The following is a 19,085-nucleotide window of genomic DNA, read 5'->3' as shown; positions in this document are numbered from 1 at the left end:
TAGATGACTAACTTGTAAGACAAGTCCAAGCAACCGGCCAGAGGAAATCATTTCTCAGTGCATCATCAGCGTCCTCTGCTGGTGCTCTGGAGGAAATACAGCAGCTTTTGTGTAAACAGCGAAAGTAAGAAATTAAAAAGTGTGACTTTCCTTTGTTGCAGGGGGGCGTTGGAGGCGTATGTGCAGTCTGTCCGAGCCAGGCAAGGGAAGGAGTTTGCCCCAGTGTATCCCATCATGCTCCAGCTGCTGCAGAAGGCCACAAGCGCATCATAGGACCTGCAAACAGAGCCCTGTCTCGTCAGAAAAATGTAGACAATTAATCATAATACACTCGTCTCCACCAAAAGAAGTCTTTATTATTATCATCATCATTTTGTTTGTTTTGTTCAAATCGGATGTGTAAATTTACAAAAATTTACAATGTATGTGTTAAATGGGTTGTTTGGTTACTACTACTGGCTTTAATAAGAATCCCTACCTTTTTAACAAATCTACATATGAAGAGTTCAGATGCAAAAGCCTCTAAGTGCCATCTGAAATTTTCTTCTAGAATGATCATTTTTATAAAGCTTGTATATTTAAGTTTAGTAATTTCACTTAAATGACAATTAATAGGTAATTTGCATTGCCATATAAGTGAAATTATTGAACATAAATATACAAGCTTGATAAAAATTATCATTCTAGAAGAAAATTTCAGATGGCACTTAGAGGCTTTTGCATCTGAACTCTTCATATATTCATAAATAATATTTGTTTTGCTGGGTGCCACAGAGGGAAAGAAACGAATTACTAAACACATTATGTAAATGTTGAATAAAGAATGTCTTTACAGGCGCCTCATTCAGGTCTGAATCTGTTTGATTTATAACTTATTTATAACTAAAATGAAAATGGCAATGCTACTTTAAAGAAGGACATGAATGTATCACAATCATAGTTTTTAAATAACAATGGAAGTCAGGGGCACATGTTAAAGGGTTTGTTCACCCAAAAATGAAATTTCTGTCAGTAATTACTCGCCCTCATGTTGTTTCAACCCCGTAAGACTTTCATTCATCTTCACAACACAAATTAAGATGTTTTTGATTAAATCTGAGAGCTGTGTCACTTCTCCATAGGCTTTTCTGTAATTATAACTTGCCGGCCCAGAAAGTTTGTAAAGACAGTGTTTAAAATAGTCCAAGTGACTACAGTGGCTCAACCTTAAGTTTATCAAGCGACGAGAATACTTTTTGTGCACAAAAAAACAAAAATAACAACTTCAACTATTCATTTTCTTATGTGTGGGGCTCTGAGTGAGTTCACGAAGTGTAACAACGTCAGAACGGAGGCTCACTATTGGCCGACGCTGGTCATGTGTGATGCTGGCCAATAGTGAGCCTCAGTTCTGATGTACAACCCAGAAGCGCTGCGCTGTTACACTACGTGAACTCACTCAGAGAAACACAGAAGAAAATCAATAGTTGAATAAAGTCGTTATTTTAGGGGTTTTTTGCCCACAAAAAGTATTCTCGCCGCTTGATAAACTTAAGGTTGAGCCACTGTAGTCACTTGGACTATTTTAAACATTGTCTTTAATAACTTTCTGGGCCGGCAAGTTTCAATTACAGAGAAGCCTATGGAGGAGTGAGCCAGCTCTCAGATTTCATCAAAAATATCTTAATTTGTGTTTCCCGAAGATGAACGAAAGTCTTACGGTGTTGGAACAACATGAGGGAGAGTAATTACTGACAGAATTTTCATGTTTGGGTGAACTAACCCTTTAAGTAACAGCTTGAGAGTGATCACATGAGTCTGTTAGCTGTATAACTGTAGGCCTGCCTCTTAATATTGATCGGACTCTTCAGCTCCTCTTCAGAGACATGCAATCCTCCTCATGTCTGTCTCCAGCTTACACTCTTTCCACACTGTTTTATTTGACCTACATGGCACAATCTCAGATTCTGGTGTTTAATATGCGCTGTCTGTGGGTTTGCAAGTGTGCAAGTGTTCTCTTCGTCACCAGTTTTGCATAATCATGCAAATGCGATTCATCCACTTGACTAACTGCTCACTGAAGAATTAAACAAATTATGTGTGTATTGGCCTCATATAAATAACTAAACTGGACATATAAATGACAGTGAAGATGATGTAATGTAACATGCACCCAAACAAACCCGAGACTTTATGTAAAACAAATAAGCAATTATAAGATGATTTACATCTTATATAGATTTTAATGGAGCTGATATTATCTTATATGGAGCCTTACCCTGCATCTTGTACCTCAGTTATGCAAAGTTTTACTAATTTGGAAATTATATTATAATTGTAAGAATATAATAATTACAATATTTTAATAATTTTGTTATTTCCGACATTTTAAATCTACATTGTTTGTCTGTTGTTTAAAAAATAAATTTCACAATAAAGCACCGGTATATAAATGTGCATGATTCAAATTAAATTGTCATATTTTTTAAAGTGTACATAAGAAAAAAGCTCTGACATTTTCTGGTTTCATTATCAGTCGATGATTAAATATAAGCCCCAAATATTTGCCAGAACAATCTGATCACAAAATCATCAGTCATTCTATTAGATTATATTTTTTGTATAATGACTAAATATAATTGTTCATTAACTTCACTCAAATGGCTCAAGTCAGAATATTTATTAACTATTTATTCGTTTGCTCAGTGGCGAGTGTTAGAACTTTTAAATGGATATCTTCGAGTTTGATGACTTGATAAACACACCCAAGACTTATTGGTTTTGCATAAAGCAATTTGTAGATATTGTACATCTTATATAGATTTTAATGGAGATTAATATTATCTTATATGGAGCCTAACCCTGCATCTTGTTGTACACTCAGTCAGCTCTCACAAAAGCAGTCAGTGTAAATACCTTACACAAAATTTTTTTTAAAAGTTGAAAACCACTGAAATATGTGAGGGAAAAAAACATGAACCTGAAACCTATAAAACAGTGAATGCATTAGAAATTGTTGTAATGTAACGTTACATTATCAGTCAAAGACGCGTGCAGCATTATATATGAATGAATAATATATGGTATTGATCTGTTTTTCCAGATTACTTAGTTTTCTATCGACAACTATGACAGTTTACCGGTACATTAGTTGCTAAGACGGCCAGATACATAATTTATTTACTTCTTAAGGCTATTATTAGATAGATTACACCCTTATGTGTGGGGGTAGTTAGTGGGAGTGGGGTGTCCTCTCATATTACACACTTTCCCGCGAGAAAACCCTGAGTCGCGCCAAAACCCCACCTGTATAACTCACCTTTATTCTTGCCTGAGCTTGTCATTTAAAGCTGTCATGGGACGTTCGGCATTTATATAATGGCAATTAATTATGTGTGACGATTAATTATGTCCCCGCTGAGACACAGCTGAGGCTTGAAAACTTAAGGCGCGCCTGTTAATCGCAGCACATCAATAAGAGCGCGCGCACTGCCCCGCCAACAAACCCCCACAGGCTTGGTCAGTGCGACTCTCTGATTGGCTGCAATGGTCGCTCTGAGGAATTTCCTCCTCGTTCAGCCAATCACCGTCGGTATTTTTACACATCGCTTTCGTGATTGGCTGAGAGAGGGTGCAGCTCTTCAGAGCGCCAGAAAACAAGCTTTAGCGGGTGATTCATAGTCGCCTGACCAGCAGTGCGACTGAAATAAGAAGATTACTTGCTCAGATCTTCTGATTTAGAGAGAAAATTATGTTCAGATAAGAAGGAACAAGAAGGATCATATTTGCGCAGGATTTATTTACGTTTTTAGGATTTTTTTTTATCCCAAGGACGGAGTTTAAGGTAAGAATATAGAGTTAAATCTTCTATCTGACTCAAGTTACATGATATATAAATATTAATTAAATTAATTTCCTTAAATTTAAATCTGATTTTTACTGACAGACGTTTCAGTATTCAAATAATAAGAAAAAGAGAGGATTTATATGGGAGGATTTATATGTTATGCTGCTGATCTTCTACAGTATAATGTAAAACAAAATATATACAATATCGTGACAATAATATAAATATAAATGATTTCTAACGTTTAATTAATGTTATTTCCTTGAGAATCTGGTTTCGTTACCAGGCAACTGGTGAAGATATTTGCGCCAAAATCTTTCCACCATCATCAGATCAGATCACTTTTTTTCTCCTATGTTTCTTATTTTAATGCTGTAGTAGTATAATATATAATATAATATAACTTTTTTACTCATATGATTCTTATTTAATGTAGTAGTAATATCATATGTAATATAATATCACTTTTTTTACTCATATTTTCCTTATTTAATGCAGTAGTAGTATAACATGTAGCTAATATGTATTTTCTTTACTCATATGTTCCTTATTTAATGCAGTAGTAGTGTAATAAGTAATATAATATGTAATAAACTGATAATGTAATTTTACTTATTAGTAGAATTTGGACAAATCACTTTTGGCAACACTTAACTATCATGAATTAATAAGTTAACAAACATAAAATTAATGCTTTACAGATTGTTGGTATTATATATTAATAATGTAATAAATTAATATTATTCATATATAGTAACATTCATATCAATAACTCAGTAATGAGCTGGTTCACTATTAGTCTAAATGTGCTGACTATAACTGATTCAATTTTCTTTTTTAGATGGAGATGAAGTGTTTAACTTTAAAGGATTTGCGTAGTGTGAGGACACTAGTGAATAAGACAAGCTCAGATGATCCTGTCAACATGAATGACCATAAAGTAAGTGTTTAAATTGTATGGTAATGCATCTACTTCCTCATGAGATGTTTAACTAATACCCTGATTTCAGGAGAACATCTGCACGGACCGAAGGAAAACGACCCCGCTGAAGTGTGAGTCTGTGACGGCAGCTGTGAGCGGACATAGGAGAGTTTCCAGCCCAGATATCACCCATATAACCCCTATTAAACACACTGAGAGGGCCCATCCGGACCCCTGGACCCCGACAGCCAACCTGAAAATGCTGATCAGTGCCGCCAGCCCAGATATCCGGGACAGAGAGATGAAGAAAACCCTCTTTAGACCCATTGAAAATGAAGAGAAAGCTGTAGAGGAGGAGGAGGATGAGGAAGAACTCGATGACTCGTGTCAGGTACGAAAATCATTGTAATGTTTTGAAATGTACGTGCATTTACATTTATTCGTCTAGCAAGACACGACTTAAAGGGATAGTTCACTTTGAAATTAAATTTTGGTATGTTTTAGCTTACCTCAAGGGCATCCAAGATGTAGGTGTCTTTTTTTCCGCAGTAGTTTCAATTTTGATATTTTTAGGTCAAACCGTTCTTGTCTGACAGTCATATAATGCAGGTCTATGGTCACTGTCTCAAAGAGCATGCACAGAGTCCAAATTAAAACAATTCCCCATCGTAAGTACACATTGATGGCCTAAGACACGAAACGAGTGGTTTGTGTGAGAAAACGAACAGTATTTATATCGTTTTTACCTCTTATAACACACCCACGTCCAAGTGATCTGAGGGCGCGGGCGCTTCCTGCTGTGTGACGTGTACGCGCAGACTGGTGCATAGATATATATACACTAGATGTCGCCTTGTCTATGGCAGTTCACTGGAACAAGTGTCTTTAAGGTGACATCTAGTGTATATATCTATGCACCAGTCTGCGTACACGTCACACACCAGGATGCGCGCGCACCCTCAGATCACTTGAACGTGGCTGTGTATAAGACTCTGTGCATGCTCTTTGAGACAGTGACCATAGACCTGCATTAAATGACTGACAGACAAGAACGGTTTGATCTAAAAATATCAAAATTGAAACTACTGCGGAAAAAAAGACACCTACATCTTGGATGCCCTTGAGGTAAGCTAAAACATACCAAAATTTTATTTCAAAGTGAACTATCCCTTTAACAAACAAGGAGTCGTAAATATGTTCAGAAGTTGTAGTTTTATCCACTGTGTTCTCTCTTAATTTCAGTATGAAGCTTTAGACGATTCGGAGAGGAGACCCAGTCGCAAACAGAAGAGTTTGGGTCTTTTGTGTCAGAAATTTCTGGCCTTGTACCCTGACTACCCTGAAACCTCAGAGAGCATCTCTCTGGATGAGGTGGCCTCTCGCTTGGGTAAGAGAAAATAGCCTAATCAACCCCATCATTATAATATGCATGGTTAATGCATTACCCAACATGAACTTTTTTTAAAGCATTTATAATCTTTGTTAATGTTAGTAAATGTATAAGTCTTGATGTTAGTTCGCAGTGCATTAGCTAATTAGTTAACAAATGCAACTTTTGATTTTAATAGTGCATTAGTGAATGTTGAAATGAGCATTAAATAAGATGCGGGTTCCTACGCAGTTTGGAAAAGTATGGAATTTTATTTACATGTATGGAAATATATTTGTGTTTTCCAGACTATTGACCCTATTTAGTTTTTTTAAAATATAAAATTAAGAATTTCTAAAGATAAATTCATCGTACAAGCAGACTGTTTTCATGGCTGAAGTTTAGTGATCCTTGAACATATTTGAATGAATTCAAGGCGCACATTTTCATTACGCAAATCTCTTTGTCTTTTACCATAAGCGAGTCTCTTTTGAACTTTCTAATCGAGTGTGTGTGTGTGCCACTCAAACCAGCAACAGATAAAGGAGCAAATGATCATCAGACTGTACTTTGCTGTTTGATGTTCATTCAACATCAAACCATGATTACAGTATCAAACCCATGTGTCAGAGGTTATAAAGCATTTTAGGTTTCTTCTCATCATGTATGAAACCAAAACAGAGAAAATACGAATATTTACAGATCACAGTACTATATACCAAATGCAATGCTATATGAACCATTTATCTTAAATATGGTGTATCTACAGAGAGGTTTGGAAAGTATTGAATTTTGAAATGGATTGTTCATTCATTGTTAGTTGATGTGAACTAAATGTAAAGTGTTACCGTAATATGTAGTGACTGACACCGAGATCTAAACCGTCTCAGGTGTTGAGAGGCGACGCATCTACGACATCGTGAATGTGCTGGAGTCTCTGATGCTGGTGAGCAGAATGGCTAAGAACCTGTACGTGTGGCACGGGCGCTCGAGGCTACCACAGACCCTGCAGGAACTCCATCAGGCGGGACTAGAGCAGGGCTACCATCTGCAGATGGACCAGAGAGAAGGAAGCAGCCCGTATGCCGCCCATCACATGCAAAACACACACGGTATGACACACACACACACACACACACACACACACATAATCCTCTAAAAGCATTTGGTTTGCATTTATAAAGAGTATGCACACAAAAAAAGGTAACGTCTGACTAGTTGCATGATGCATACCGTCATTTGAATGATTCATTGCACTTGCTCGGTTGATGTCTATAGAAAAGGGCTATAAGGATCATCACATATTCTAAATACAGAGATCACACCAATGATTTATTTCTTAAACTAAAAACATTTAAGTTTTATGATTTGGTAGAATATAAAATTGCACAGATTATGTTTAAAGTTTATAATAATTTGCTCCCAATTAAAATCTTAGATATGTTTGAAAAAAGGGATTGCAAATACAGATTAAAAGGAAGAGGTATATTTAAAAAAAAGAAAGTTAGAATTAATATTAGATGTATGACCATCTCCATAAAGGGGGTGAATGTATGGAACAATTTAGATGATGAATTGAAATTGTGTCAAACCATTAGTAGTTTTAAGAGGCTTCTAAGAATAGAGATTGGAGGTTTATAGATTAAGTGGGTGATTCAAGTAAAATAAATCATGAGTTTGTTTGCACTCTATGTTATACTATGATGTTATAGAGTAAATTAAATGTTTGTTTGTATGTTAAGTGAGAAGGTTAGGCGCTATAAGCTCTCAGCTTCAGCCTAAACCTTTTTTTCTTTCTTTTTTGGTTAATTATTATACATGTTATGTTACATGTTACATGAAATTGTTTGTGTGTTCTTGTAATACGGTTTGTATAGCCAGAGAGAAAAAAACAAAAACAAATAAATAAATAAATAAATGTCATTCCCTATTTGTTTAAACCATAATGATGGTTGCCCCATTAACTTCATTATTAGTGTCTTACCCTTGTGCTCTATTAATCTATCGGCCACCTGTTAACAGCGTCTCCGGCTTCACAACTCTAGTTACCAGGTGTTTGTGTTGATCACAGGTAATCCCATCCCAGCTCAGGGACTCTTTGTTATAAATGTGCCACGCTCTCACAGACAGGCTGAGGAGGAAGCTAATTATTCAGAGAGGAAGATGAAGCTGCAGGTTTAGACATGTTTCTGTCTGCTAAACACTCGTAGGTTTCACCTGATTAAATCACATCACTGTTGACCTTCGCTTGAAGCAACTACATTCAATTCAGTAATAAAATACTTCATATATAGCGGAACTTAAGCAGACATGGTTTTAGGATATATAGTAAAAAAATTTGTGCCCTAAATGTTTTACTAAAGTAGAAATAATTATATTATAATTGTAATAATAATTTCAATATATAAATATTTAGTTATTTCTGACATTTTAAATCGGCACGGTTTGTCCGTTGTTTAAAAAACTGTGTTTCTGCGGGTCTTATAAAGTCTTAAAAAGGTCTTAAATTCATATAGTCATTGCATTAAATGTTGCATACATTGCAAAATGTATCTTCTTCAGTATTTTTGTCCTTTTTTCCCATACAAATATCTAAACATCTTTAAATCAATATACGTTTACTTGACATGCAAATTTAATCTTAATTCAGGAATCTTTAGACAATTGCATGTTTCATTGCACATTGAGGGCGGTGTGCATTACGTTCAAGCTTTTGAACGGATATCTTTGAGTTTGATGACTTGATAAAGAAATGAATCTGTTTCACGTCCTGCTGTCCTCGTCTGGAACCTCTAATGTGGTCATTGTGTTCACTGGCTTCTTTTCCCATGTGGCCGCTGTCGCTAAGCAACAGCTTTGCTTCCTAACAAAAGCTTATTACGGTCCCGTCATGAGGGCAGGAGTCACTCGGCCAGCCATTGATGCCATTCCTCATCTCCACTATCTCTGATTTTCTCCTGCCAGTCACATCAAATTTATTCATTCATCCTTTATTCAAGTCTGGCATCGGCCACAGTTGCTAAAACTGAAGGAGCATCATCAGGGCTCCAGACTAACTTTTTTTATTAGGAGCGCTGTAGCCCCTGACTTAAAATTTTAGGAGCGCAAGCAGAAAATTTAGGGGCACACCTTCACATTTTCCCCCTAAATAACTATTACAGACAAATGCTTTGATAATAAATAGACTTAACGTACAGAAATTATGGTGCAGTTTTATTTTAAGATCACAGGGCTCCAGACTAACATTTGAGGGCAGAAGCACTAAGTTCTACAGAAAGTGTTTGGTAGCACTGTGGGATGACAAAGCACTGAGCTTAATTTGAGGTGTATAGATAAAGTTAACTTTAATTATTATCATTCATAATGTCTTAATATTAATTCAAAAGCAAAATGAGTGACAAAATAGATATTAGGGAGTGAAAATAGCCAATAAGCGCCCTTACCATGTTTACAATGGTAATTTAGTCTTTTTTTTTTTCTTTTTTTTTAAATAAGTGTGAGTTTTCCTACTTCTTGAAACCTTCAGTTTTATAAATAGAGACAATCTTTAAAGGATGAACAAAAATGTTTTGGTCAACACATTAAAAATAACATTTAAATATGATATAGTTTTGAAGTGCTGGAAAAAGATGTGTATGCTACTTTTATAACCACAGTATACCATAGTTATAGTTATGCCTGGTTCAGATTACACAATTTTTTTGTCTGTTACGATAGTCACTGTGTCAGATTACACGATTTTGACTCCTAAAAATCTTGTCATGTCGTGGACAAGAAACATGTCAGACTACACGTTGCTTTACGACATCGCGAGCCGTCTCACACACATTCACTCGCACATATATGTACACACGCACTCACTCACATACACGCACTCACACACACACACACACACACACCATGCTCTCACTCACTCACTCACACACTCACTTACTCTCACTTGCGCACGCACACACACACACACTCACTCACGCACACACTCTCACTCACTCACTCACTCGCGCACACACTCTCACTCGCGCACACACTCACGCACACACTCTCACTCACTCTCGCTCACTCACTCGCGCACACACACACACACACTCTTGACGGAACCCGTCATGGAGGACCGTTAAAAAATTAAACATGCTAGTCTTTTTGTCCTGAAGCATCGCAGACGCGACGTCGGTTGTCGCCCACTATGACACACTATACGAGATGAAATTTACTGGTCGCACATGTGCGACTGGATGTAAAATTCAGTCGCACACTCTCAAATTTTGGTCGCAGTCTGGAGCCCTGATCATTTCGCCAAATTCCTCTTGTTATCAAGAACCATTTTCACTGTTTCTTAAGTTGCTGTGTGGTTCTCTGAAGGCCTTTATTTTAAAGAGTGGTGCTTCCATTCCTGAAACCACAACTTTCACATGTTTTACAGTGTTGTAAGCATGGTTTATCTCTCTCATACAGCGGCTTCCAGCAGACGGAAGGATAAATCGCTTCGCATCATGAGCCAGAAGTTTGTCATGCTGTTCCTGGTGTCCAAAACACAGACCGTTACCCTCGATACAGCTGCTAAGATTTTGATCGAGGAGGGTCAGGATGAGTCCAGCCACAGCAAGTATAAAAGTAAGACGTCAATCATTTTGAGCTCTCATATTTTGTATTTTTATTGATTTAAGTGTAGCTCACAATCTCCATTTGCCATTCGTTCGTGTTTGTTCAGCTAAGGTACGACGCTTGTATGATATCGCTAATGTCCTGACCAGCCTGAATCTGATCAAGAAACTTCACGTGAGGGAAGAGAAGAGCCGTAAACCCATCTTCAAATGGATCGGACCTGCCGATTTTCACAGCAGCAGTGGTACGTCCTGTTCAAACACTGGAAAATAGTCTCTTCGGTATGATTATTTTGTGATTATTTGTCTTTTATTCATCTAAGATTCAGATGATTTGAGGGTCTCAGAAGCTCAGATCAGTGCCTCCATCACGGGCACCGGCGAACGACGGGAGAAGATGACTCGTCACTCCTCCTTTCAGGTCATTCCAACCCCTCCTGTCAATCAAAGACGAATAAGCTCCGCCCCCAGCACACCTCAAAGACATTCTACAGGTGAGAACTGAGCAGAACACTAGCATTTTACATGCTTTTAGCGGACACTTTAATCCAAAGCGAGAGGGGGAAAAGCATAAGCCAACAACAATTTGATGAAACTGAAATTGAATGCGATGTTTTTCATGGTCGTGTTATCAGACGAGCCGGTGGATTACTCCAGGAAGAGTGTGAACGGCGCTGCAGTGTGTCAACTACAGTTTGGAGACAGGTGAGTCCACATGTACAGAATTTGCATATGCATAAATTTCCACATATTTCAAACTTTGGTCATTTACAATCTCTGTGGTGCACTGGGTAAAGATCTGAGCCTGGCACTGAAAGGTTGTAGGTTCAAACCCTAGAGCTGATGCATGAACCATTGTTAAAGTTTATATCAAATTTATAAAATTTGTATTTGCAGTGTTCAGGCCTGTTCAGGAAGCGCTGTGGGACTAGCAGTGCCTCTTCAGTCTGACGGCCCGTTTGCGTCACTGCCCTTTTCAGCCCAGTTCGCTCCTCACCAGTTAGCGTACCTGCCACAAACACCCCTGTTCATGGTGTACAGCGGACACGTCCCAGAGGGCATCAACCAGAGGTCACCCGTCTCAGGCCACAGGGAGGGAAATCCAAAGAAGAGGGAGAGACAGGAGGAAGAGGAAGATGATCAGGCAGCTAAACGAAGCAAACGCTCTGTGTCCATAGAAAGTGAAACGGTGAGTGTTATGAGCCTGATTAAAACTTTACATACATGTATTCATCCACATCAACATGCATATACCAGGGTTCCCAAGGGTCCTTGAAATCCTTGAAAGTTTGTGAATCTGGGGAAAAGAAATCAAGTCTCTGGAAAGTTATTGAAAATAAACATACATAGATACTGGTGCTTGAATTTAATTTGTGCAATAAGTTTTCTGGAAAAAACTCCATATTATTCCCTCAGGTCTGCTAATGTGTTATTTCGCCAACACTTCGTGGCCTATGCATACTAGCTTGCTTGATTTACGCTAGTTACGTGCATTTATACATTACGTTAAGTGTTTCCCATGTAACGTACTTTGTACGTTGCCATGACGAACGGAGAAAAAAATAGCTTTTTTGCATAGTTGTGTTTGACACATGAAAACTGTAACAATGTATCTTACAAGGTAACACGATGTAACCTTGCTCTCACTTGAAATGTGTCCCCACATTAAGTCCTTGAATTTGAGGGTATTGGATTGGAAAGTCCTTGAAAGGTCCTTGAATTTGAAGTTAACCCTGATATACATATTTTAGCGTATTAAAAAGTTCTGTGGGTTATTTTTACCAAAAAAAAAAAAGACAAAAACTAAAGCAATTAATGCTTTGAAGTATTTAACATAATAACAGAACATTTTAATATTAAAAATATATTTAAAAAAAAAATTAAATGTTTAATTTTTTTGTTAAATACTTTTTGGAAAGCAAATTTCATGCACAAAATGTAGCTCAGATTCTAAAAACAGCTGAAAAAAACTGGACAAAAAACAAGAACAATCAAAGAAATTAATAATAAAAACATTAATGCAATAAAATAATAAATTAGGTAAAATTTGAATAATTAGCATGTTTGCAATAAAATTAACATCAGCTCATATTGTATCTGATTATATGCATCTACATACAGGTACAGATTTTACCATGGTGAAATGACTGTAATGCACAGCCTTGAGTGGCATATTTCTTTTATAAAATAGTGTCAACAGCTCTATTATAATTCTGAAAGCTGTACTTTGATCTCTAACATGTGTGAATGTCTTGTAGGGTGAGACGGAGAGTCCTCGCTCCAGTGCCAGAAGGTCTCCGATCTGCTCTCGAGAAGGTTCCCCGTGGGACGAGGCCTCGTTTGGGCCAGTGAATGAGGAAGACGCTAGAACATCCAGTCCCAAAGATGCCCTCATGTCCTCTCATTACCTCTATGTCCCAAACACAGCAGGTACGGGAAAACCCGAGTGTCTACGACCACCAGTGAATGTCATACTCTCAGATTGCACGCTCATTCTAATGTTTTTTCTGTAGGTCTGAACGGTTTGAACTTCCTCATGCCAGCAGGACATACACAAGGCGGTGTGCCAGCTGTAGCTGTGCCATATTTTTTGGTGCCGTCACCACTCATAACAGGTACGATGCCCACCTCCAGCGCCGAGGGGGTTGCCAGCAGCGGTTTGAGTTTCAGCATGCCCACCATGTTGTCACCAGCCCAGTTTGTGATGGCAGGAGGGACATTTAATGTGTCTGAAACACTGAACACCCCTGAGCATCATGGGCACAGAATACCAGTGGCCACATTCTCACCACAGGGACCACGAGTACAAGAGAGCCCTCAGCCGGCACAAACACAGGTCAGTGTACTGCACACAGTTTGTAGTGATGCTCCGAAACTTTATATTCGGTTTCAGCTGAAACGGGAAAGCCTGAAATCCTTGAAGTTTATTAGCGCTTCTCCAATGGCATGTGTACACGGTCAAGCGTCTATTTCATGCACACAGTGTGCATAAACTGCACTAGGAAGATCTGACATACACACACCAGTCAGTTCATTTATGTGTGGTTTTGTCTGAACTGAGATCTTTTAGTTCATGTTGTATTCAGTCGATGCGTGAACAAAACACTAAACATTATCCTAACACTAAACGTTTTGTGCGTTGTTTACTTTTCATATGAAACAGAGTCTAAGCTTTCAACTTCAGTCAATTTGATCACGAAATTCAAACGTTTGACACTCTTTAATGTGCGACGACAGATCGCTTTAGCGCCTCAGTTCGAGCGGCGCGTGAACCCATCGTCTCTCCTCTTTACAGCTCGTTAGAGCATGAAATATTCCGCCATCCAGCTCGTCGGGAGCAGCTGGGGTTAGGTGTCTTGCTCATGGACACCTCGACACTTGGTCAGGTGGAACCGGGGATTGAACCACCAACATTTCGGTTTGTAGACAATCTACATGAACCACTGAGCCACTGCCGCCCAATGGTGAGATTTATGGTGAGATCCCCCTATGGGCGGGTTGAACACATGCGGGACGAGCTCCTCCTACTGGCTAGAGTCTCTCGCCTCTGGACACAAGAGCCTCTGATGAGCTAAATGACGATTTTTGCGTCATCTGAGGTTTATTTCCAGACACACAATCCAGAAATCTCTCGTCTCAGGGGGACATGAGGGAGGGAAGCACGGTCACTCGAAAATACTACCGGGTTTCTACTGATACAAAGCTTAAAGGGATAGTTCACTTTGAAATTAAATTTTGGTATGTTTCAGCTTACCTCAAGGGCATCCAAGATGTAGGTGTCTTTTTTTCCACAGTAGTTTCAATTTTGGTATTTTTAGATCAAACCGTTCTTGTCTGTCAGTCATATAATGCAGGTCTATGGTCACTGTCTCAAAGAGCATGCACAGAGTCCAAATTAAAACAATTCCCCATCGTAAGTACACATTGATGGCCTAAGACACGAAACGAGCGGTTTGTGTGAGAAAACGAACAGTATTTATATCGTTTTTAGCTCTTATACACAGACACGATCCTGGTGTGTGACGTGTACGCAGACTGGTGCATAGATATATATATACACTAGGCCTTGGCTACGGCAGTTCACTGGAACGAATGTCTTTAAGGTGACATCTAGTGTATATATCTATGCACCAGTCTGGAGAACATTTGTAAAACAATAAGTCAAGTCAAGTCAACTTTATTTATATAGCGCTTTTCACAATCACTTGGACGTGGTGGTGTTATAAGAGGTAAAAACGATATAAATACTGTTCGTTTTCTCACACAAACCGCTCGTTGCGTGTCTTAGGCCGTCAATGTGTACTTACGATGGGGAATTGTTTAATTTGGACGATGGGGAATTGTTTTAATTTGGACTCTGTGCATGCTCTTTGAGATAGTGACCATAGACCTGCATTAAATGACTGACAGACAAGAACGGTTTGACCTAAAAATATCAAAATTGAAACTACTGCGGAAAAAAAGACACCTACATCTTGGATGCCCTTGAGGTAAGCTAAAACATACCAACATTTAATTTCAAAGTGAACTATCCCTTTAATGCTAATCAGTGAAGTATCCCTTTAATATATAATGTATGTTTCAACAGCGATACAATTATAGCATTAAAAATTTGATATTAATACTGGCTTTCGTGCATTTTAAATGTTTATATACAACTCAGTTTACATAAATGTGATTGGTTATTAAATAAACTAAATGAAAACTTTCAATTTAGTTTGGGTTTAAAAAAAAGAAGATCTTTCCGGTGCATCAATACTGTTATAATATGAAAATGCTAAGTATTTCAAACAATACATTTTCTATAGTGTTTGTGACCTTCTCCCTTCTGCTGTTTCAGACTCCTCTGACACCAAAGGAAGCGTTGCTGGTGCGCAAATCTTTCTTTGAGACACCTGGAGCTTTCGGGTCTCTCACCAGCCAACCAGCGGCGCGCAAAAGAGGCTCCGCCCAGAGGAGGCTGGACATCGGACACACCGCAGCCAATTAAATTAGCCGCTGCATTCGTGTCATTGGTTTTCAGGCTTCTGTGGTGCTACAGTGCCAAAGACAGCATTACACAGCAAATTTTTTACTTGAATTATTTCTGGTATATGAACATTTCCTGTTTACTAACATCAGTATAAGAGGGCAGATTATTACAGATGCTAAAGTCCCACTCCGGGTCTTTAGTGTGATATTCGGTTACACGCCCTTTTGTGGCTCGATTTGTTTTTCCTCCACACCATTTCTGATAGTATTTTGTCGTTTATTTGATATCCTACCAATGATTTTGTTTACCATTATTATTTATTATAGCATTTCCAGAAGCTAAAATCGTCAATCCAGTTTTTAGCACTACGTATTTAAAAATGTGAAAATTAATTAAGTCTGGATCGGCTTCTGAGAGAAAACCACACATTTGCTACAATAGTACGTTCGTTTGCATTTTGCTGATTGTAAAAAGTGCCATATTGGTGAAGCCGACATGCCTTAGAAATGTGTTTGTTACATGATGCCTTCACCACTAAGAATGAATAAGTAGAAAAGTGTGTTTGGGGTGTAAAGAACAAAATAGTGGTTGTAATTTTCTGCTTGAGTTTGAGGTGCTACGTCTGAAATGAAAAGGAAACCAATACATACTTGAATAAACCGGTGAATATGATCTGCAATCACTGGAACAAAGCGGAACTATCACAGTACTGTACTGTTTAAAACAAAGTATGTTTGTGAATGAATTGTTCTTAGACTAGTAATAAATTATTTTTGGAAGCGTACAGGAGTTACATTTGGATTGAGCTTTACACCACAGGGTGTAATTCGTATATTTTTACAGTTATTATACTGTAACTCGTATAGCATTGAGTATTTTTGTAAACATGTTCATTTCTGTCTGTTGAATGTGTTTAGAGCTGCACTGATGATTCTGTATGGTGCTTTTGTGTTTGTCAGATGTATTTTTTAATCATTTTTATGTATGGACGCAGGTGTCGTACATGTCATACAAAATAAATATATGTAAAATTTGGTAAATTCAGTTGATTTCAAATGGAAAACTGCACAGGCTTGTGCGACCACAAGATGGCAGCATAGACAAAGACTCATGAATAACATTGATTTCCCATGAAACATCTCGGATACAAAGGCCAAAATCTTTCTTAATATTATTTAAAACACAATCACAATGTTTATTAATGCATCTGTATTTGGATGCAATTCATTGAATTGCTAATAACGGTCTTTTAAAAGGTTAAATTGGACCTAAAATAAATTGTTATTGTCTGCCAGTTTCTTTACATAAGTCCTATATTTGAAGGTACACTATGTAACAAACAGTTATTGGACCCCATTGACTTTCATAGTATGGAGAGAGAAAAATACAATGGAAGTCAATGGGGTCCAATAACTGTTTCATTACCCATATTCTTCAAAATATCTTCTTTTGTGTTCAGCAAGAAAGAAACAACATATGTTTGGAACAACATAAGGGTTTGTAAGTTTATAAAACTATCCCTTTAAGTTTAATACCTAAGCTTAAGAGTGTTTAAATCAGTAAGTGTGAGCATTAGTAGTGAGTCTGCGTGTGGTCTGTATTATCTAGTGTAGACCAGCACAGTACTCCGCTTGGCAACATGTCAATGTTCATTAATGCTGTTTACACACAAATACACCTGGAAACCCATTTTATCATCTCAATAAACCCTTTATGAACAGCAATAACTTGCATTTCACCATTTACAGGCCTGTAAAGCTCAGCAACACGGTCGAGTTCTCAGAAATAATCAGGTCTGAAACCAAAAATGACACAAAATCAATCAATGTTTGTGAATACATTTGGAGAATATTGAAGAATGTCATATCTGAGTAAACAAACTCTTACAAATAGCCTTGAGGTTCTTTGATGGTTCCATTAACAACTTTTGACATGCATGGAATATTTCCATTTCACAGAAGGTTCTTTATAATGTTATTCACACTAAGAAAAACAAATGGTTCTGTTCATTAAAAAGGTTTTTCTTCTTCTATGGCATCTCTGAAAAAGAAAACACCTTTTCACAGTCCGTCTGAACGACACTGCATTCCTCCACCGGCTCCTCAGTTTCATGGGTAAAAAGCGTCAGAAACCTAAATAAGCAAATCTTATGTGTAATTTCTCACACACATGCCATCCCTCAGCCAGAGTCCAACTTTACCATATATAAGAAGGAAGGACTGAGAGCTACATCTGTTTTTCATTCCCTCTTTCTTTCCAATATTGTGCCGTTCACTATAAATTCCTTCTAAAGGAAGTTTGTTGTAATGTGCATTCCAGCTGAAGGCTTGGATGAAGAAACTGGAAGAACTGACAGCCTACTTCTATTGTGCTGTCTTATGTCACATAAAACTCCAAAATGTGTTTTTTAAATATCAAATTATGCAATATGATTAATTTTAACACCTATTTTATTGTTTGAACCTAACAAACTTCTTTTTCACAAAAGTTCTGCTTGAAAAGCCTTTCAATTAAATGACGCTTGGCTTGATATTTTATGTTTATTCTGAATCATTTAGGTTTTTAAAAATGTAGGCTACAAATCATTTTTGGGGTCATTGTTGGTCAATTTTATTGATGTCCACCTGAGCTAACAGAAATGTTTTAGGAATGTTTTGCTAACGTTCCTGTTAAGTTATACACTCACCTAAAGGATTATTAGGAACACCTGTTCAATTTCTCATTAATGCAATTATCTAATCAACATGGCAGTTGCTTCAATGCATTTAGGGGTGTGGTCCTGGTCAAGACAATCTCCTGAACTCCAAACTGAATGTCAGAATGGGAAAGAAAGGTGATTTAAGCAATTTTGAGCGTGGCATGGTTGTTGGTGCCAGACGGGCCGGTCTGAGTATTTCACAATCTGCTCAGTTACTGGGATTTTCACGCACAACCATTTCTAGGGTTTACAAAGAATGGTGTGAAAAGGGAAAAACATCCAGTATGCGGCAGTCCTGTGGGGGCGAAAATGCCTTGTTGATGCTAGAGGTCAGAGGAGAATGGGCCGACTGATTCAATCTGATAGAAGAGCAACTTTGACTGAAATAACCACTCGTTACAACCGAGGTATGCAGCAAAGCATTTGTGAAGCCACAACACGCACAACCTTGAGGCGGATGGGCTACAACAGCAGAAGACCCCACCGGGTACCACTCATCTCCACTACAAATAGGAAAAAGAGGCTACAATTTGCACGAGCTCACCAAGATTGGACAGTTGAAGACTGGAAAAATGTTGCCTGGTCTGATGAGTCTCGATTTCTGTTGAGACATTCAGATGGTAGAGTCAGAATTTGGCGTTAACAGAATGAGAACATGGATCCATCATGCCTTGTTACCACTGTGCAGGCTGGTGGT

The 19,085-nt window shown here is 38.0% G+C and overlaps 2 protein-coding genes across 2 annotated transcripts in view; both read left to right on the top strand.

Annotated features, from left to right (window-relative positions):
- Nucleotides 1-1,216, top strand: part of cog5 (component of oligomeric golgi complex 5) — a 77,032-nt gene extending 75,816 nt beyond the window's left edge. The window contains exon 22 of the mRNA XM_079870024.1: nt 162-1,216. Within this exon, the coding sequence (XP_079726150.1) occupies nt 162-273 (112 nt within the window). The 3' untranslated portion in view covers nt 274-1,216. The remainder of the gene's footprint in view (nt 1-161) is intronic.
- A 2,450-nt stretch (nt 1,217-3,666) lies between these two features.
- Nucleotides 3,667-16,727, top strand: e2f7 (E2F transcription factor 7). The gene is made up of 13 exons (XM_079869502.1): nt 3,667-3,823; nt 4,668-4,766; nt 4,837-5,139; nt 5,991-6,135; nt 7,008-7,229; nt 10,570-10,728; nt 10,826-10,963; nt 11,042-11,212; nt 11,354-11,423; nt 11,616-11,907; nt 12,977-13,148; nt 13,232-13,554; nt 15,559-16,727. The coding sequence occupies exons 2-13, from the start codon at nt 4,668-4,670 to the stop codon at nt 15,706-15,708; spliced, it is 2,244 nt and encodes a 747-aa protein (XP_079725628.1). The 5' UTR covers nt 3,667-3,823; the 3' UTR covers nt 15,709-16,727.
- Nucleotides 16,728-19,085: the final 2,358 nt, after the last annotated feature.

The sequence above is a fragment of the Squalius cephalus genome (genome assembly GCF_949319135.1).
Source record: "Squalius cephalus genome assembly, chromosome: 4".
Classification (NCBI taxonomy): domain Eukaryota; kingdom Metazoa; phylum Chordata; class Actinopteri; order Cypriniformes; family Leuciscidae; genus Squalius; species Squalius cephalus.
Note: the sequence above shows the minus strand (reverse complement) of the source record. Positions and strands in the feature narration are given on the sequence as shown.

Bases quoted from the DNA above. Each gene is read 5' to 3' on its own strand.
- e2f7 (XM_079869502.1), top strand. From the start codon at position 4,668: ATGGAGATGAAGTGTTTAACTTTAAAGGATTTGCGTAGTGTGAGGACA. The intron at 4,767-4,836 runs GTAAGTGTTTAA...CCCTGATTTCAG, and splicing joins TCAACATGAATGACCATAAA to GAGAACATCTGCACGGACCG. The intron at 11,424-11,615 runs GTGAGTCCACAT...TTGTATTTGCAG, and splicing joins CAACTACAGTTTGGAGACAG to TGTTCAGGCCTGTTCAGGAA.